Source organism: Phascolarctos cinereus, unplaced genomic scaffold (assembly GCF_003287225.1).
Source record: "Phascolarctos cinereus isolate Bilbo 61053 unplaced genomic scaffold, phaCin_HiC Scaffold_2;HRSCAF=192, whole genome shotgun sequence".
Lineage (NCBI taxonomy): Eukaryota > Metazoa > Chordata > Mammalia > Diprotodontia > Phascolarctidae > Phascolarctos > Phascolarctos cinereus.
Window position 1 is genome coordinate 119852666 of NW_027555625.1, and position 22252 is coordinate 119874917.

At 39.5% G+C, this 22252-nt stretch overlaps 1 protein-coding gene across 1 annotated transcript in view; it reads right to left on the reverse strand.

The window, feature by feature from the left end:
* ANXA4 (annexin A4) overlaps positions 1–22252 on the reverse strand; it is a 71511-nt gene that overhangs the window by 37340 nt on the left and 11919 nt on the right. Inside the window, exon 2 of the mRNA XM_020985389.2 lies at positions 6931–6987. Within this exon, the coding sequence (XP_020841048.1) occupies positions 6931–6933 (3 nt within the window). The 5' untranslated portion in view covers positions 6934–6987. The remainder of the gene's footprint in view (positions 1–6930; positions 6988–22252) is intronic.

Below are 22252 nucleotides of genomic sequence, written 5' to 3' on the forward strand. Positions count from 1 at the left end.
AGAGGACTTTCAAGCATTCTTGATGAAAAGACCAGAGCTGAATAGAATATTTGACTTTCAAATACAAGACTCAAGACAATTATGAAGAGGTAAACAGGAAAGAGAAACCATAAGGGACTTATTAAGGTTGAACTGTTTACATTCCTGCATGGAAAGATGATATTTGTAACTCATGAGACTGTTGTCAGTATTAGGGTAGTTAGAGGGGGAAAATTATAGATAGGTAGAGAGATAGATAGATAGATAGATAGATAGATAGATAGATAGATAGATAAATAGATAGATAGAGGGCACAGGGTGAGTTGAAGATGAAGGGGTGATATCTGGAGAACAAAATTAAGTGGTGAGAGAGGATTATACTAGAAGAATAAGAAAGGGAGAGGTAGAATGGGGTAAATTATCTCACATAAAACAGACAAGATAAGGCTTTTATAGTGGAGGGGAAGTGGAAGAAGGTGAGAGGAAATGAGTGAATCTTATTCTCATTGCATTTGGTTTAAGAGGGAATAACATACATAATCACTTGGGTATAGAAATCTGTCTTACCCTACAGGAAAATAGGGGAGAAGGGGATAAGGAAGGAGATAATGATGGAAGAGAGGGCAGATTGAGGGAGGGGGTAATCAGAAGCAAACACTTCTGAGGAGGGACAGGGTCAAAAGAGAGAATAGAATAAACAGGGGGTGGGATGGGATGAAGGGAAATATCATTAGTTTTTCACAACATGACTACTATGGAAGGGTTTTACATGATTATACATGTATAACCTGTATTGAGATGCTTGCCTTTTCAATGAGGGTGGGTGGGGAGGGAGGAAGGGAGAAAATTGGGAACCCAAAGTTTTAAAAACAAATGTTAAAAATTGTTTTCACATGCAACTGGGCAATAAGATATATGGGCAATGGGGTATAGAAATCTATCCTGCCCTACAAGAAAATAGAAGGGGAAGGGGATAAAAGGAGGAGGGGAGATAGAAGGGAGGGCAGTTTAGGTGAAGGGGTATGCAGAATGCACACTGTCTTGGGGTTGGGGGGAGGGACAAGATGGGGGGGAAAATTTGAAACTCAAAATCTTATGGAAGTGAATATTGAAAACTAAAAATAAATTAATGAAACACAAAAAACAAACAACAAAAAAAACCCCAATTTTTTTTACACATAGTGGGTAAAGTAAGAGTGCCCCAAAGTAAGCTAATATAATCAAGTGCTATCTGTCCTGACTGAAGTTCATAAAAATTCTCATGTATTTGTGAAAATAAAGATTAACCATTTGTAGGAGTAGTTCTTCAATTAATCCATTCTTTCCTGCAATTTAAGAAATTACATTGGGGCAGCCAGGTGGTGCAGTACATAGAACACCAGCCCTGAATTTAGGAGGACCTGAGTTCAAATCCGGCATCAGACACTTGACACTTACTAGCTGTGTGATCCTGGGCAAGTCACTTAACCCCATTGCCTAGTGCCACCCCCCCAAAAAAAGAAATTATATTTCACTTGCTGATGATAGTAAGGCATTGAGAGTTCTTCATTTGGAGTCAGGAAAGATAGAGTCAAATTGCACCTCAGATATTTACTAGCTACGTGACTTTGGGCAAGTCACTTAAACTGAGCCTCACTTTCCACCATCTGTAAAATGGGGAGAAACTAATAGTACCTACTTCATAGCATTGTTGTAAAGATTAAATGACAGAATGGCCACAATGTGTTCTGTAAACCTTTAAAAGTTACTTAACATGAGTAATTGTTGTTATTATTATTACTACAAGGAAACGTGGATAAAGCACCAGCCATTAAGTCAGGAGAACCCGAATTCAAATCCGGCCTCAGATAATTACTAGCTGTGTGACCCTGGGCAAGTCATTTAACCCCAACTGCCTCACAAAAACAAACAAACAAGGAAATGGACATCTTAGGATGTAATTCATATAAAATCATAATCTTTGAAATCGTATCATAATGCTACATTATAATGGTAAACAGAAGAGGAGAATGGACAGACTATGTGGTCAATTTGAATTGAAGAACAGCACAACAATTTAATGAGCATTTATCCCAGACCAACTATGTGCAAAGAACAGTGGTAGGCCCATTAATAAGGAAAAACTAAGACATAATTCTGTGAAGATTAGGTATCCCTTTCTTTATACACTTCAAGATGGCTTAATGAGTTTTTGAGTGGATGGAAAAACTATCTTTAAAAACTTTATTTCCTGGTAAATGTTTGAGAAGTTGTGGGAAAACTGGGACACTAACGCATTGTTGGTAGAGTTGTGAACTGATCCAAGCATTCTGCAGAACAATTGAAATTATGCACACAAGGCAATCAAACTGTGTAGATCCTTTGATCCAGCAATACCACTACTAGGTCTGTATCTCAAATAAAAAGGGAAAGGACCTTCACATACAAAAATATTTATAGCAGCTCTTTTTGTGGTGGCAAAGAATTGGAAATTTAGGGGGTGCCCATCAATTGGGGGATGGCTGAATGAGCTGTGGTATATGAATGTAATGGAATACTACTTGCTGTAAGAAATGATGAGTAGATAGATTCCAGAAAAACCTGGAAAGACTTACATGAAATGATACTGAGTGGAACAAGCAGAACCAGAACATTGTACACAGTAACAGCAACATTGTGCAATGATCAATTATGATAGACTTAGCTCTTCTCAGCAATATAATGACCCAAGACAATTCCAAAAGACTAATGATGGAAAATGCTATCCACACCCAGAGAAAGAACTATGGAGTCTAAATGCAGATCAAAACATACTATTTTCACTTTTTTTTTCCATTCTCATGGTTTTCCCCTTTTGTTATGATTCTTCTTTCACACCATGACTAATATGGAAATATGTTTAACATGATTGCACATGTATAACCTATATAAGATTGCTTACTGTCTTGGGGAAGGGAAGGAAGGAGGGAAGGAGAAAAACTTGAAACTCAAAATCTTATAAAAAATGAATGTTGAAAACTATCTTTACATGTAATTAGAAAAAATAAAATACTATTTACAAAAACAACAACAACAAACCTTTATTTCTGTGATGCAGGGCCCCTTCCCTTTCATTCCTTTGGCTAGGGGACCAGAGTTGGTTACTTACAAGGTAATGACTACTTTAAAAAGTTTGGTTGCTTTTTTTTAAACCTGACGTTGAAGACTTCTTCCTTCAAATCTGAGACTATGAATTAGGGCTCACAAAACTACCTTTTGAACTCAAGTAACTCTCCAAAATAAACATTAGAAGGATTAATGGCTGATGGAAGCACTCCAATGTTCTTTGGAGTCTGGGGAGAAGACAGGGCTAGACCAGGAATACCTTGTACAGGTGAACTAGGAGTCAATCTATCTGGCCTTAAAAATAAAAACCTGTCAGGGGAAAAACCATGAAGGTCACTTGGCCTTGAGATTCCAGTCGTTTCCTGAAATGGGCAAGTCTTTACCTAGAAAGCAATCACTTTTCAGTACAGCCTCTCAGAATCCTTACCTTTCTTCAAGGCACAATTCGGTGTCACTTGCTACTGAAAGCTTTTGCTCTCTCTCTAGGCTCTCTCCTCAAATTTTACTTTGTATTTACTTGTTTGTTCACATGTTTTCTCCCGAAAGAATGAAAGCTCTATGAGGACAGAGACGATTTCCTTTTTTTCTTTCTAACTTGTGCGCTTAGCGCCCTACTTGGCCCAGAGGAAGTGCTTGAAGAATGTTTGTTGAATTGCTAATTTGATAACTGGAGATGGGAGGAAAAGGCAACATGAAGATTCCATGTTCCCAGCCAACTCTATCCGATTATCCTACAAGACTACTCAGGAGCATCCACTAGACACTGTGGATAATAACTCAAAAATGCAGAGTAAATTCAGATGGCTCTTAAGGAGCAGAGAAGTGGCATGGTGGAGAGAGCAATAGATCTTTAATCAGGAAGAGCTCAGCCTCAGATAATTACTAGCTATGTGACCCAGGCCAAGTTAGCCTCTGTCTGCCTCAATGTCCTCATCTGTAAAAGGGAAGTAATAATAACACCTACCTCTTGGGTTGTTGTGAGGATCAAATGAGATAATATTTGGAAAGTGTTCTGCAAACCTTAAAGTACTGCATAAATGCTAGTACTGAAAGTTATGCTGACTCAGTGATCCATTGTTCGAAGACCTGCTTATCAATCAGTGTTGGGGGGAGATGTCACCCAGTTCCCTGATATTTGTCCCAGAGTCAAGTTACCCGCTACCTGTAGTATGTACCTTTAAATTGTCACATACTTGCTACCTTGGGGAGGCACTGAGAGGCAAAGACCCAACCTCTTTTGCTGACTTGGACTTATTTGAATTGTCTTTATCTCTTTGCCAATAAAAGCTGGTCCCACCTTGAAGCCACTGCTGATCTCCAGTGATCAAACCATCAAATTGACATACTTATAATAAACTCATTTTAATTCTCTTTGTCTTGAATTTTGCCTCATTAAACAGAGTGACAGCCAAAAAAGAATGTTCCTTTCAACATGTGAACATTTGGTGGGTTCTCTAAATTTGTGCATCTCACATTTCTTTTGAGCTACTTCAATTCTGCTTTGCTCATAGAGCATAGCACCTTCTCTGATGAGAGCATACCATGCTAGGTTGTCCTGTGCCAGTGTCTCCCATGTGACACAATTCCAAAGTTCTTAAAAGAGAGCTTGAGAGTGTCCTTGTATCACTTCTTCTGTGTGAGTTCTCCATAAAATAATCTTTTTGGCAAGCATATGTTTGGCATTCAAACAATGTGGCAAGCTTATCAGAGTTGTCCTCTCTGCAGCAGAGTTTGAATGCTTGCCAGGTTAGTTCAATACAGGACCTTAGTGTCTTATCTTCCAGGTGAGCTTCAGAATCTTCCTAAGACAATATACATAATTATATACCTTTAACCATATGCATTGTTTCTGAGACTTCAGTTCATAAGATCTAGTGCTGGGACGAGCCTTTGAAGTCAGCTGGTCCAACTCCTTTATTGGACAGATGAGAAAAAGGACAGTCAGAGAGGGTTCAAGACTTGGTCAAGGTAACACAGGTAAGAAGTCATAGAGATGGGATTCAAACTAAGGTCCTGTCACTACAGGATCATCACTCTGTCCCCTGTGCCATTCTGTTTCCTTCATTAATATATGGTCTTGCTTCAATTCAAGGCAGTTGGGATATGGTAAGAGAAGAAAGTGGGCTTCTGGAAGTTATCTGGAGCCCATGAAGGTGCTGTTTGGATAGCGGATGACCAACTCCTAGAAAGCAGAGTTAAGTGCCTCCAAGCACAAAATCCGTATCATTTAAAACTGCAAGGGCTTATAAAAGATCATCTAGTGCAACCTTCACATTTTGTAGGTGAAGAAACTGAGGCCCAGAGAGAATAAGGAATGTGCCCAAGACCACACAGGTGGTAAAGCAGCAGATCCAGTATTCAATTCAAGATCATCTGTTATTTCTCTATTTTCAAGGCCCACACTATTACTCTACTCTGAGAGGAGGTTGGGGAACTAAGTAGGGAAGACAAAAAAAAGTATATAGATTCTTCAGAGGTTCTAGCCCTCAAAGAGGCTACACTTTAATGGGAGATAAGACATAAATGACAATAATGAAAAATAATGAAAAGTGGAAGGATCTAAGTGCCTAGAGAGGCACAAGCAAGGGTAATTGAGGATCACATAAAGGAGAGAACCTGCCTGGGAGTGGGAGAGCTGAATTAGGGAAGGTTCAATGGATAGAAAAGGCAAAATTCAAGCCTAAACTTCCAAGGACAAAAAGGGTTTCAACAAATCGGGATTAGGGAAAAAGTGTTTCAAGAATAAGGAATGGAGGGGCAGGTAAGCGGAGTAGTGGATAGAGCTCTGGCCTTGGAGTCAAGAGTACCTGAGTTCAAATCCAGCCTCAGACACATAACACTCACTAGCTGTGTGACCCTGGGCAAGTCACTTAACCCCAATTGCCTCACCCCCCCCAAAAAAGAATAAGGAATGGCTTGAACAAAGGCATTTAAACGAATGACCATGCGGCAAGCAGTTAGTTCAGTATGACAAGAGCATACAGTGGATGAAGTAGAATAGAGTGAGATAGAAAGGTAAGCAGGGGCTAGGAAGAGTAATAATAACAATAATAAATTTTGTTATTAGTATTAAACCTAGAAAAGACCTTATAGGCTTTTTAGTCAAACTCCCTCATTTTACATACCTGGAAACTGATTCTCAGGGAAGTTTAAAAGATTAGCCCAGGGTCAAACTAGCATCAGAACTGGGAGTTGACGGGCAGTCCTCTCTCTAGAGCCAGTTAAGGCTCTATACCATATTTTTAAAGAGCTTTAGAGTCTACTGAATTCTTTGTATATCTTGGGGAGGGGGCAAACCAGCCCCCCAACGACCCTGTGCATAAGGTAATACAGGTATCATCAATCCTATTTGACAGATGAGGTAACAGGCTTAGGAATTAAGTGATTTGTCCCAGGACAAAGAGCTGATAATATCAGAGGCAGGATTGGAAACAAGGTCTTCTTGACTGAAGAATTTTGGGTTTTATTCAGTAGATAATAGGGAACCATTCTGAGCAAGATAATTGTGTGTTCTTCAAGACACATTCAAAAGATCACTGTGGATAATGAAGAATGAGGCTTGGTTGCTCACTTTGGGACATGTTGTACCTACACCTTCTACTCTGAGAACAGAACTTTTCAGAACCCCAAGGCGCTGACATCCTGCCCTGATAATCAGACTACAGAGCTAAGGGGATCTTTATGATGAACAGAAATTAAAGCAAGAGGTTATAATCCTGTATCTTTAAAAGACAGCCTTCCCAGTACCCCCCCCTGCTAGATAGCCCCTCGGAGAAAAATGCTTCTTTTAGACTAACTCCTCTCAGGTGATAACACATCCTGGATTTGCCAAGAACTGGGCAACAGCAGGGGTGACCTCTGACTTACCATGGCCAATGACTCTAGAGAAGGACCACTGTCGAATCTTTCCAAGTGGATGTTTCTCTGTAATAAATCAAACAGAAAATGACTGTGATAAGGGAAAATCATTCAGCAAAGATAATTCATAGACTGCATTTATAGACAAGGAAGACAGGTACCTCCTGACTCCACAAGGAAGTATGACAATCACTCCTGCCCACACCTTCATTTGAAGGGCCAGGTATTCGATAGCCATAGATTTGATACAACAGGCTGTTTTACAAGGCTAGTAACTAAACAAAGATTGTAACACAGTAGAACCATAGACTATCAAGTGATCTAGTCCATTTCCTCCATTTTAAAAAGCCCATAGAAGTAACTTCCCCAAGGCCATAAAGCTAGCATTTGAACCCAGTCTTCTCGTTTCCACACCTAGGCTCTCTGCATTACATGGAACTAGAGAAAGATATTCAATGTTCAGAAATATCAAGACTAGGAAGGGATTTTTAAAAATGTTTTTGAGAATGATGAACATTTCAGCTTCGTTTTTAAAAGTAAAACATTGAACAATATTTATTACTGTCATTTTGGTGATATGAATTCATCAGTTCTTTCTAAGCATTGATTTCTTCTCAAATCAAGCAAAACATGAGTCAGACCACAAAACATATATTAATTTAGGATGGCCCTTTGAATGCTGAGTTTGGAGTCACAGAAGCTGTGTTCAAATCCTGCCTGAGTGACCTTAGTCAAATTACTTCGCTTTCTCCTCCAGGCTGTACTATACTCTTCTCCCAGACTTTCTGTACAATGCTGCCCACATTAGGTAACTCCCCCCGCCACCTTTCCAGATTCCTTTTCATGTGTTGTCTCCCCCCATTAGAATATAAGCTCCTTGAGGGCAGGGACAGATTTTTTTTTCAGCTTATACATGTATGCCCAGGGCTTAGCACAGTGTCAAGTACATGTTGTTCAGTCATTTCAGTCCTGTCAAACTCTTTGTGGCCCCTTTGTGTGTGTGTGTGTGTGTGTGTGTGTATCTTCTTGGCAAGGATACTAAAGTGGTTTGCCATTTCCTTCTTCAATTGAGGCAACTGAGGCAAACAAAGTTAAGTGACTTGCCATGGCTCACATAGACAGTAAGTGTCTGAGGCCAGATTTGAACTCAGGAAGAAGGCTTCTTGGCCTAGCACTCCATCCACTGTGCCACCTTGCTCCCCTATTAGAACCTAAGCTCCTTGAAGGCAAGGACAGGTTTTCTTTCAGATTATACATATGTTCCCAGGGCTTAGCACAGTGTCAGGCACATAAGTGCTTAATAAATGCTTCTTCACTTGACTTCACTTCTCTGGGCTTCAGTTTCCTCATCTGTAAAATGACAGATGGACTTCTGCAATTCCTCCCAGCTCTATGTCCATATTCCTATAATTTATGATCCTATGATACTGATTACAAATCACATTTTGTTGTGGTTTTCAGTCACGTCTAACTCTTTGTGATCCGTTTTGGGGTTTTCTTGGCAGAGATATCAGAATGGTTTGCCATTTCTTTCTCCAACTTTTATTACAAATAAGGAAACTGAGGCAAATAGGGTTAAGTGACTTGTCCAGAGTCACACAGCTAGTAAATGTCTGAGACTAGATTTAAACTCAGGTCCTCCTGACTCCAAGGCCAGTGCTCTATCCACTGCTTCATCTTGCTAGCTGCTTTGACTTGAGTCTTAGCTTTGTCTATGTCACAAGACAACAGATCATAATAATAACTCATATTAATATGGGATTTTAAGTCAGTTGGTCAGTAATTATTTTTAAAGTACCTACTATGGGAGCAGCTAGGTGGCGTAGTGGATAGAGTACCGGCCCTTGAGTCAGGAGGACCTGATTTCACATCCAGCCTCAGACACTTGACACTTACTAGCTGTGTGACCCTGGGCAAGTCACTTAAATCCATTGCCTAAGCCCCTCCCCCCCCAAAAGTACCTACTCTGCTAAGGGTTGGGAATACAAAGATAACCCTTGATCTCAAAGAACTCAGTCTAATGGTGAAGACAACATGAAGACAACTATGCATGAACAAGCTAGCCACTGGGGAAATGGGAGACAATCGATGAAGGGAAGGCACCAGAATTAAGGGGGATCAGGAAAAGCTCCCATAGAAAGTGGGATTTTAGCTGGGACTTGAAAGAAGCCAGGAAGTCAGGAAGCAAAGATGAGGAGAGAGCACATTCCACATGTGGGGCGACAGCCTGTGAAAATGGCTGGAGTCAGAGATGGGGTACTTGTGCTAGGAACAATGTCACTAGATGAGACAGTACATGGGGTGGGGGGGCATGTAAAGGGTAAGAAGACTGGGAAGGTGATGAACACCAAATAGAAGATTTTATATTTAGTCCTAGAAGTGATAGGGAGCCACAGGAGTTTATTAAACAAGGGGGATGACATGGTCAGGTCTGCACTTTGGGAAGATCCTTTGGCAGATGAATGAAGGACGGACTGGAATGGGGAGAGACAAGTGCCAGGTAAACCAACCAACCAGGACTATTCTAATAGTCCAGGGCTAAGGTGATGAGAGTCCAGGACGGAGTGGTGGCAGTGTCAGAGGAGAGAAGGAGGCATAGTCGAGAGACATCCTGAAGGCAAAATCTAAAGCCACTGGCAACAAATTGGACATAGGGGATGTGGAATTGAGCATCATACTTCCTTCACTACCACCCTGTAAGGTCAGGAGTATATATCACTATCTCCATTTTACTGATGAAATAACTGAGGTACTAAAGCAAATGTGACCTGCCCACAGTCCTCAGGTTAATAAATGTCAGACCCCAGAACTTGAACCTTGATGATAAAACTCTCCACCCCCTGGGTTCCTGTGAGAGACAAAGGAGATCATGGTAAACAGTGAGGCATTAATCAAATGGAAGGTGTGGCTACTGTAGCATCTGTATTTGCCTAGCTCAACTGATAAGTCTGGTTTCTCTTCAGAGCCAAAGTGATTCACTGCCAGGCCAGCTAAGCTTCGTTCTTAGCCCAGGTCTCTGAAGACTAAGGGTCATGTACTTTGGTAAGAAAACTTAGTTTCAGGAAGGGAAGTTAGTTAGTATCACAGACTCATTAAAAAGTTATTAATTAGTAGTAGATGCCAGTAAAAGCATATGTTTTATGAGATCATTGTGTACAGTAACAGCAATATCATATGATAATCAGCTGTGAATGACTTACTATTCTCAGTAAAACAATGATCTAAGACAATTCCAAAAAATTTATGATTAAAAATGCTATCCACCTCCAGAGAAAGAAGTGATGGAATCTGAATGCAGCTCAAAGCATACTTTTTTACTTTCTTTTTCTTTTTCCTTTTTTTTGGGGTGGTGGTGGTGGTATCTGTGTTCTCTTTTGCAACATGGCTAATATGGAAATGTTTTGCATGACTGTGCATGTATAATCTATATCAAAATATGTGCCTTCTCAAGGAGGGGGGAAAGGAGGAAGAAAGGGAGGAAGGGAAGGAATTTAGAACAAATTTTAAAATGTTAAAAATGTTTACATGTAATTGAGAAAATAAAATAAAAATATTATTTAAGAAAAGGACAGGCTTAGATAAAATGGGAAGTAGAATAGTATAGCACATCAATAGTGCTTTAAGGTTTGTAAAGCATTTTGCAAATAGTATCTTACAACAACCTTGAGAGGTAGGTGCTATTGTTATTCCCATTTTACAGAAGGAGGAATTGAAACTAAGAGAGTTTAAGTGACTTACCCAAAGTCACACAGGTAATAAATATCTGAGGCTGGATTTTAACTCAGGTCTTCTTGACTCAAGGTCCAGTACTCTATCCACTTAGCCACCTAATAGGATTTATTACTGAGTAAATTCACAAACTAGGGGAAGGAAGCAAGGTAGAGAGCAAACAGGGCCAGAACAATGGGGAAACAGAAACAATATGGTGGTGAGAGGATATACTACAAACCACATGAACCACAGGAAAAAATAAATAATAAGTTTTGGAAACAGATCACAAAATTAACATTGAGACAAGCAATAGCAGTGATCTGGATTTCCAACTATTTGAACAAATGTTAGAGCTCTACAGCTACTAAAAGCAGAATAGCTGATAGGTTCTTAAGTTACCTTGATAATAATTCATTCTTCAAAATGTTGATGAGTCAAGGGACAAAGTAAACTGCTATTCAGGACCTGATTCTGACCAGTGATGAAGAAGTGGTTGCTAAAGTAGTAAGGATAAGAACTTTGGAAGCAAGTCAATACAACATCTGAGAGTTCTCTAGGTCCCGTTTCCTAAGTTTTGGAAAGCAAATTACAAAGGGTTCAAAGAAAGGATATGGAAGGATCCCATGGCCTAAAATACTATAAGGGAAGTAGGTTCAACAGAATGGGAATATTCTTTTTTTTTTTTAATTAAAAAAAAATTTTAGGCAATTGGGATTAAGTGACTTGCCCAGGGTCACACAGCTAGTAAGTGTCAAGTGTTTGGTTTGAGGTCGGATTGGAACTCAGGTCCTCCTGACTTCAGGGCCAGTGCTCTATCCACTATGCCACCTGGCTGCCCCTAGAATGGGGATATTCTTTTAAAAAAAATTCTGAGGACATAAAAACAAATGATTACAATAAGGAGGAAATAGAGGAACAATGAGACCATTGTGGATGTACAACCAGCTTGGATTTTTTTTCAGGACAGAAATGGGAATGAAAAGATTAAAAGACAACTAAATGCAGATAAAACACAATTACTGTCTCTGGGTCCCAGAGGACAAATGATGAAATATACTAAGGGAAGTCACTCAGTCAATCAGTCAGCAATTGTTCATGAAGTGCTTACTATGTACCAGTGGCTGTGCTGAGTACTAAGGATGTAAGCACTGGGCCTGGCTTCAGGAAGATTTGAGTTCAAATCTAGCCTCACCCTCTCACTAGCTTTATGTTCTTGGGTAAGTCACTTAACCTCGGTTTGCCTCAATTTCTTCAACTATAAAATGGGAATAATAATAGCACCTGCCTCCCAGGATTATCATGAAGTTTAAATCACATAATGATTGTAAAGCGCTTACTTAGCACAATGCCCAGCACACAGTAGGTGCTAAATAAATACTAGCTATGATTATTGTTATTATTCAAATACAATCCCTGCCCTTCAGGAGGATATATTCTAATAGGAAACATGTTGCATATATTGGCAGCAATCCCAGGGCTAACTGTTTTTCTTTGTTCTAAGGGACAGTTCTTTGAGATGAGAAAGATCTATTGAGAAATGACTACTATAAAAAGAACGTGACATCAATAAAACAAAAAAAAATAAAGTAAGACACATAGAAGATGAAAGCATAGGTAATGAGGGTCAATAAGTAGAGAGGAAAGAGCAATACATTTAGAGTCAGAAGCCCTGGCTTTCAATCATGGTTCTGGTTACTTATCTTCCCTGGGTCCCCAGGCTCCTCCTCTCTACAGTGAGAAGGTTGGACTAGGTAATTTCTAAGATCCTTTTGAGCTTCTAAATCCAACGATTCTCTGAGTAACAGAATAATCCTAACTTTAGGAATGATCAAGTCTAGAAAGAACTAAAGCCTTTGACAACAGCTAAGGTCAAAACTTTTCTCTTGGGTCGCCCCTAACAATCAAAGGTGCTGGCTTATATTCTCCTTGGTTCCCTCACCCCCAAATCCCTCTCACACCATAGTCTCTTTTTCTGGGCATCTTCCCCAAACTATTCTCTCCCCCTTGATTAACTCAACCTTTTCATTCTGTGCTTACAGGTCTTTCTTCATTTTCTTAACCAATCATTAGCTATTTAATTGCATATAATTCTCCTTCAATCTATTAAGGTATCCAAACTGTATTTCTAGATACATGATAGAGGAATCAGATTTGCTAGGATTGGGCCCACATTTCAGTTTTAACTAGTGGTGCTCCCCAGACACCCAGGTGATCGCTCTCATTTTGCTTCCATGGAACAATTGAGCTTTCATACAATTTATGCCTTAAAACTGATCTAGCAAATATAGCACCCTGTCTTGTAACTCACCAATGCACTCATTTAATTCCGCAAACATTAAATGCACACTCTGTACTGGGGAGACAAAGACTAAAAAAGGTAAACTAGTCCCCTGCCTTCAAGAAGCCTATATTCTATTAGGAAAGAGAGATTGGGCAGGAGTATGTTATTTATTAGGATTATCTGTATTATTCCCCTACTAGATTGTATGCTCCATGAAGGCAGGGATCATATCCAATCTACAATTTCTATTTCCTCCAATGCCAGCACAGTACATTCTGCTCATTGGGAGTAAATACAATAGGTATTTAATGTTTTTTGATTTAATTGCAAGCATAATTAATCCCTGTTGCTATCCCTTTAACTTGAATTACATTACTTGTCACGCAGATGACAAGAAAGCAATGCAAAGACACATGGTGGGCGTGTACAGGGTGCGGCATGTTTCCAATGATGACTTATACGCCATAGTGGTCTAAGGGATTCCCCAAGAAAAGGTCCAATCAGAATTGGGAGGTGGGCCAATCACAGAACAAGAGTAAGAGATGACAGATGGGCAGGCTGAGTGCTGCATAGGCCTCCTTGGAAACATACAAAGAGCCCAGAAAGGCCTCCAGTTAGGCAGATCCTCTGGGGGATGATGATGGATTAAAATGGCACGTGATGATACAAAGTTGTTGATAGGTTATAACCTATAATGATTGAGGAACTATTTGAATATTGATGAGATCACATCACAGATCTATTGACGTACTGAAGAACTATGTGAAGAGGCAGCACTGGCACAGGGAAAGCGGGCTGGTTTGGAGGACGTGGGTTTGAATTCTAGCTCTGCTACTTAGCTTTAGGCAAATAACTTAACATTCCTATGTCCCAATTTCTTCATACGTAAAATAAAAGTTGTACTAGATGGCATCTGAGGTCCTTTACATCTCTAACTCTGTGAGCCTAGAAATATTTTATCCAAGGGAAAAATGCCTCATATTTAGACACTGCTTCCTTCTAGCCAAGAAATTTACTTGGAAATTTGTGGAGAGAAATCCACCGAAAATTACAAGGGAAGAGTGCACACTACAAATCCATATACGAACAGCTAATGTCCTGGGATGAGAGGGTACAAGCTAATACCTTTAATGCCAGATTGGTATCTGAACAGACCACAGGACTCAAAACAGAGAAAAGATATCCTTTTCTTCTTTAATTGTCTAAATAACAGCTTCATGATGAGGGTCAACATGGCATAGCGAATGAAGTGCTAGACTTAAGAGTCAGGAGGATCTAGGTTCAGATTCTGCCTCAGATACTTACTAGGTGTGTGACCCTGGGCAAAACCCCAACCTCTCTCTGCCTCAATTTCCTCATAGGGAGTGGGAAGAGGTTGAACTCAGTGGCCTCTAAGGTCCTTTCCAGCCCTAAATTCACGATGCTATGACTATGACAAACCAATATTCTTGTTCTTGTCTTCTTGTACAACCTCCTCTGTTTGGTATTTAAAGCTCTTTCTAACTTGGCTGCAACCTTTCCAAACTTACTATACAATATTTCCCTCCACTCACTCAACAATCCAGTTAAACTGGTTTTCTGGCTGTTCCTAATAAAGGATTCTCAATTTTTCCTTTCCCTGCCTTTGCCCAGACTGTATTCCCCATGCCTGGAACGCATTCCTCCCCTCTGCCTCTTATAATTATGCCTAATTTCCTTCAAGTTCAGCCCAAGTACCACCCTCCACATGAGTACCTTTCTGATTCTCTCTGAAGTAGATAGTGCCTTCCTCACCTTTCAGAATTACCTTTAGTTTACTTACTGTATGTGTGCATACATGTTATCTATCCCGATAAAATATAAGATCCTTGAAGTCTATTTCATTTTTCTGTTGATCCCTAGAACATAACAGAGTCTCTGGCACAGTGTAGGCATTTTATAAATGCTTACTCACTGTCAAACTGAGCCTAGCATAATAAGTAGATAATAAATATTTCTTGAATTAAATCTGTTTTTTGTTTTTGCTTTGTATTCCCAAAGCCTCACACAGTCAATATGTGTGAAAGGCACAGTACAATGGGTCAGTCGCCTCTCATTCTGAACTTGGAGTCAGGAGATGAGAAAATCAAATTAATTCCATTTTGTAATTGATTCTATTCTGTACCAACCACTGACATTTTGTATAATTGCTGAAGTCCTATTTCTTTATCTTTGAGTTAAGTTCAGAACTTCATAGGTTCAGTCTTCCTCACTGAGTTAAATTCTGTTTCCCTGTAAATCACTTTAATTAAAAGAAACCTGGGGGACAGCCACATAGCACAGTGGATAGAGCACTGGCCCTGGAGTTAGGAGGACCTGAGTTCAAATCTAGCCTCACACATATAACACTCACTAGCTGTGTGACTCTTGGCAAATCACTTAACCCCAATTACCTCACCTAAGTAAATAAAAGAAGCCTGTTATCGCTATGCCACTAGTTGTCCTTCAAGGAAGTTTGGTTTATTACCCTTGTACCACACTAACCTTAAAAGTAGACACATGAATTAGCAACAAGATGAAAGGAGGGGTGGTTTGCTAGCCCCACATACCTAATTTCAAGACTATTTTATTGTCCCCTACTTCTACCATGCTTCAGACTTTGTAAGCAATCACATTGTTTTCCCCATCTCTGATGATGTCTTCTAGTTTTTGGATGCTATTCCTTTCATCCACAAAAATAATCTGTTAACCCTCATTCAGGGTCTTTTGGCTTGCGGAGGAACCAAAGACCCCTTTTATTGGTAACTGCTAGCCTTACCAATAAACTGAACTTTGCTCAGAACTTTATGCCTCAGTTTACCATAATTTCAATCATAACAGAGACCTGGTTTCAGATTCCAGCTCTGATGTCAACTCTGGAACCATGGGTCTCTCCAGCCCATCCCTTTGCTAAGGGTGCAAAGAAAAATAAAATGGACCTGGACCTCAAGGACTTCATATTCTATCGAGGTAGATAACATGTACACACACATATAGTAATATACAAATTAAATCAGGTCTTTCCTAACTACAACTTAGCACTCTTTCTTCTAACCCACAGGTCTTCTCGCTTATGAGTGGGAAAGATTCCTAGATGCTATTCTAAAAGCTTTGGAACAACACCATAAAGTCATTTGATAAGACAGCATAGTATGATGGAGTGGGTACCAATTTGTCTTAGAGTCATAAGATTTGAGCGTGAGACCCAGCTCTACCTTCCACATAGCTTGTAAGCTCAAGAAAGTCATTTAACCCCCATGAGCTTCAGTTTCCTCATTTATAATGTGAAGACATCAATATGGGCCCTGGCTGCCTTACCAGGTTGTTGTGAGGATCCAGCGAGATAATGGATATACTGACCGATGCTTTTGAAACTGTACTGCCACAACTGCTAAAAATATCATGGAAATAATTTGTTTTAAGTAGGGTGACAAAGAGGAGGCAGATTAAGTTCTGGCTTTATGTTGGGTTCTTAATCACTAAGACTTTGCCAATTTGCCACTCTGTCACTCACACGCTGTTTGAGATGAGTCACAACCATGTTCCAGTTTCTTCATCTGTAAAACACAGTCAGCAAAAAAAAAAAAAATTCCATGGAAGTTGTGGGCAACTAGGATCATAAATTTAGAGCTGGAAGGGACCTCAAAGGTCATCTAGTCTAACCTCCTCATTGTACAGATAAGGAAACTTAGGCACAGAGAGAGGCTCAGTAATTTACCCAAGGACATACAGGGAGTCCAAAAGAGCTGGGATTCAAAGCACAGAATCACAGAATATTAGCTGAAAGGCACCTCATCAGCCATCTCAACCCACCTACACATGAAAAAAACTCTCTTCTACAACATGCTCAACAATAGATTATAATAAAAATAATAATCAATAATGATGATGATGGTGGTGATGGTGGTAGTGGTGGTGGTGATGGTAATGATAAGAGTTAGATGATGGTGGTGGTGATGGTAATGATAATGATAAGCTTTTATGCAGTACTTTAATGTTTGCAAAAAGATACACATATGTTATCTATTTAGGTCCTCACAACAATTCTGGGAGGTAGATCTATTATTATCCCCATTTTACAGATAAGAAAATGGAGGCTAGGGAGAGGTTAAGTGAACTCCTTAGGTAGGCAGGATCTGAACTCTGGTCTTCTTGACCCCAAGTCTATCCACTGGCCCCAGCACTGACAAGCTGTGTAACCTTAGGCAAGTCACTTCATCCTGTTTGCCTCAGTTCCCCATTGGTAAATTGAGCTGGAGAAAGAAATGGCAAATCACTCCAGTATCTTTGCCAAGAGAACCCCAAATGGGGTCATGAAGAGTTGGAGTGGACAACAACAAGGCAGTACAATGGATAGCACAGTGGATAGACTTGGGGTCAAGAAGACCAGAGTTCAGAACAATAAATGATGCCTTGATTTGTGGGATTTCTAAAGTGTAAATGCTCCTACTGAAAATTTAACAGTCCTTGGAGAGATATGAACTGATTCTATCACGTCCCTGGAATAGCAAGTCTCTAGATCCTGTTTTAATATCTTGTGATCCTGAGCTTGTGACTATGGGTACCCTGATTTTTATTTATTTAATTTTAATTTTTTAAATTTTAATTTTTCCCTCAATTTTATTAATTTATTGATTTATTAACAATCACTTCCATATGCTTTTGAGTTGAAAATTTTTCTCCCCCTTCCTCCTCCCCACCCTCCCCAAGACAGCGCACAAATCTGATATAGGTTTTACATTTACATTCCTATTAAACATATTTTCACATTAGTGAACTTGTAAGTAAAAATTAAAACCAATAGGAGGAAGCATCAGAAAGATGAAACAGTACTCAACAGAAGGTAACAATAAGTGATAGCGATTCGACTTCCATAGTTCTTTCTTTGGATGTGGATAGCATTTTCCATCCCGAGGCCTCTGGAGATGTCTTAGATCCTTGTAATGCTGAGAAGGGTTCAGTTTAACAATATTAGTCATCGCATAATGTGGCTGTTATTGTGTACAAAGTCCTCTTGGTTCTGCTCACTTCACTCAGCATCAGACTATATAGGCCTTTCCAGGTTTTTCTGAAGTCAGCCTGTTCATCATTTTTTATAGCACAGTAGTATTCCATTACATTCATATACCACAACTTGCTCAGCCATTCCCCAATTGATGGGCATCCTCTCAATTTCCAATTCTTTGCCACCACAAAAAGAGCTGCTATGAATATTTTTGTCCATGTGGGTCCTTTTCCCATTTGTTTGATCTCTTTGGGATATAGCCCTAGAAGTGCTATTGCTGAATCAAAGGGTATGTACATTTTTGTAGCCCTCTGGGCATAGTTCCAAATTGTTCTCCAAAATGGTTGGATCATTTCACAACTCCACCAACAATGCATTAGTATTCCAATTTTCCCACATCCTCTCCAACATTTATCATTTTCCTGTTTTGTCATGTTGGCCAATCTGATAGGTATGATGTGGGTACCCTGATGAGGTGTCTTATATTAAGCAATATTCCACTCAACAACCTATGCTAACAGTCAAGTGACAACCATCAAACAGGAATTTCACCCATTGCTAATATCTTTAAAAAATAAATGCAAGATTATTTGAAAATTTCAAATTCCATGTAAATAATAAAACAAATGTTTTTTTTAAAAAAGTACATGAAAGTTTGAATATGTTCTACTGTAGTCTGTTTTCCAATGAGTGAGTCATCTTTCTTCACTTTACTTTGGCAGATGGCTTCATTTTACATCCCACAAGTAAGAAGAACTTGGGCTTTTTAGTTTGTGGAAATATAGGAGGTCTGACTCACCCTTATACAAAACAGCCTCCACCCATGCATGCATTCATGAGCAGAAGTCTGTGAAAGGGGGAAGTGGGAGACAGCGAGCACTTAACACAGTCATCATATCTTATGCTTGTACTGTGTTTTCAGGTTTATCTCAAAGTACTTTCACATGTTATCTCACTTGATCCTTACAATAATCCTATGATGATATGGATTTGGGGAAACTTTGGCCTCTAAAAGTTAAGCCTGATGTTGTACAGGTGGCAAAAAGTAGAGCCAAGGCAAGAACCCAGGTCTTTGATTCCAAGTTCCACTCTGTTATCTGACCAACCCAAGAGGCCTAAGAACCGGGGTGGGCTGTAGGGACCTACAAATGGTTGTCATTTGTGTTCACCCAGTCTACACTCCAACTGTATTGTCTACATTGTTGCTTTCATTTTCTTTAACCAATCTTTTGTTAATACATTGTTGACATTGCAATTACTTTCCAATAAATATTTGTTGTTGTCAGTCATGTCTGACTCTTTATGATCCCATGGACCATACTCTGTCCATGGGGTTTTCTTGGCAAAGATTCCTTCTCTACTCAATAAACAACTTCCACATAATACTTTCCCACAAAAAAAAAAGCAAAACCATCTAGTGATTGGGCCCAAGAGCAAAAGTAACTTCCCACTCCATAGTTTACCACTTTTAGTGAAGAATGTGTTTTAACCTCAGGTCATTTGGAGCCAACATTTCTGCCTTCACTTTCTTTACCACCCAGGTCACTGCTCAGCCCTCTGCAATCTGGCTTCTGTCACCACTCTTCCACAGAAATAGCTCCCTCTAAGCTCACCAGCAACCTCTGAATCACTAAATTCAATAGCCCCAATCTTTATGTAGCACTGCACATTGCTGCCCACCCTCTCTTGGTTATTCTTTCTCCCCTAGCTTGTCAGACTGTCCTCTTACTTCTGTTAACTCTTCCTGTGTTACTCCTTCCTCTTCTTCCTTCTGCTTCTTTAACATAAGGCTCTGTCCCAGGTCCTTTGCTCTGTTCACTTCTATATCTGCTTTTTATATCAGACCATCCACCTCATCTATTGTCACTATGCTGAGGTTTGGCACATCTGTGTCTCTAGAGCTGAACTGTTTTCCAAGTTCTCAATGCTAAAGGCTTAAGAGACTGCCCCATTTCAAGCTCTTAAAACTGACTTCAACAACCAGTGTCTCTAATAAGGGACTCATTTCTAAAATATAAAAAGAACTGAGTCAAATTTATAAGAATACAAGTCATTGGGGCAGCTAAGTGGTGCAATGGATAGAGTACCAGCCCTGAAGTCAGGAGGACCTGAGTTCAAATCCGGCCAGAGACCAAACACTTGACATTTACTAGCTGTGTGACCCTAGGCAAGTCACTTAACCCCAACTGCAAAAAAAAAATACAAGTCATTCTCCAATTGATAAATGGTCAAAGGATATGAACAGGCAATTCTCAGAAGAAATTAAAGCCATCTATAGTCATATGAAAAAATGCTCTAAATCACTATTGATTAAAGAAATGCAAATCAAAACAACTCTGAGGTACTACATCACACCTATCAGATTGGCCAACATGATAAAACAGGAAAATGATAAATGTTGGAGAAGATGTGGAAAAATTAGAACTCTAATACTTTGTTGGTGGAGTTGTGAAATGGTCCAACCATTTTGGAGAGCAATATGGAACTATGCCCAAAGGGCTATAAAACTGTGCATACCCTTTGATCCAACAATACCACTTTTAGGTCGTATCCCAAAGAAATCATAAAAAAGGGAAAAGGACTCACAGGTACAAAGGTATTTATAACAGCTCTTTTTGTGGTGGCAAAGAATTGGAATATTCCCATCCATTGGGGAATGGCTGAGCAAGTTGTGGTATATGAATGTAATGGAATACTATTGTGCTATAAGAAAAGATGAGCATGCAGACTTCAGAAAAACCTGAAAAGACTTGGATGGACTGATGCTGAGTGAAGTGAGCAGAACCAGGAGAATATTGTACACAGTAACAGCCATGTTGTGCGATGATTAGTTTGATAGACTTAGCCCTTCTCAGCAATGCAAGGATCTAAGATATCTCCAAAAGTTTCATGATGGAAAATGCTATCCACATCCAGGGAAAGAACTATGGAATTTGAATGCAGATCAAAGCATACTATTTGCTTTTTTTTCCCTTCTGTTTTGTTTCCGCTTTCTTGTGGTTCCTTATATTGGTTCTAATTCTTCCTTACAACATGACTAATGTGAAAACATGTTTGATAGGAATGTATAGCCTATATCAGATTGTGGAGGAGGGAGACGGGGAGAGAGTGGGGGAGGGAGGGTAAGAAAAATTTAAAACTCAAAAGCTTATGGAAGTGATTGCTGGTAAATCAAAATAAATTAATTTTTTAAAACTGACTTCTTTTTTCCCCATGAAATCTGTGCTTCTTCCTAACAACCAAACCATCAACAGCACAATCAACCTCCCAATCATCCATAACTGGTTAACTTCACTATTGTCTTCAGCTCTTAGGCAGTGTGGCAATGTGGATAGCTACTGGTCTTGTAGTCAGAAAGACCTGGGTTCAAATTCTGACTCTGATAATTCCTTAGCTATGTGATCCTAGGCAAGCAACAACCTCTATGAGCTTCAGTTCCTCATTAACAAAATGAAAATAATGCCTCACAGGGCTATTGTAAAGAACTTGGTCAACTTTAAAGTCTGTATTAAGCGCTGGCTATTGTCATTCCCTTTCCTTTGTCCTACACATCAAATCAATCACCAAGGCCCATCAATTCCATCTCTACCATGTCTCTTATACTCATTCCCTCTTTATGAGTCCCATGATGCTCTAGTTCAGACTCTCATTATTGCTCAACCTCATTTTCATTTACCACGACCATTGTAATACTGTCCTAACTCAAGTTCACATCTCCAGCCTACCTTCTCTAATATATAATACATATGACTGCAAAACTAATTTTCTTAATTCACAGATCCAATCAAGTTATTCCATTGTCCAAAAACCTTCAATTACTCCCTGCTACCAATCAAAGTACAAGCAATAGGCTGGGTTTGTTTTGAAGAGAATCAAAGTGTCCTAATATGGAAAACTCATGATAGCTTGCTGTTATCCATTCCTAAGGCTATGACCACCTTAAAGAAGACCTTTAACCAAATTACTCCAACTAGATGCATGACAGTCTCTCTACTTATCAAACAGGTTGGAGGCATAAATAAGAGACTACCATTAATGTGAATGACTGTTCATCCCAGATTATGCCGGTGAATTTCTAGTCACTTTGTCTTTGCATGATGCTTTAGAGAGTTAACGTGATATAATGGGGATGCAGCATAATGCACCAAGAGTCAGAAAACCTGTGTTCAGTTCTAACTGTACTGTTTATGAGTCTTAGGATGATGTAGGGTAAGTCATATGGCCTCTCTCACTCTCAATTCCACCATCTGTAAAATAGGGATAGTAATATATACCCTATCCAATTTCAGTAGGCTGTGTGAGGATTAAATGATGTATAATATATGTACTACTCCTTT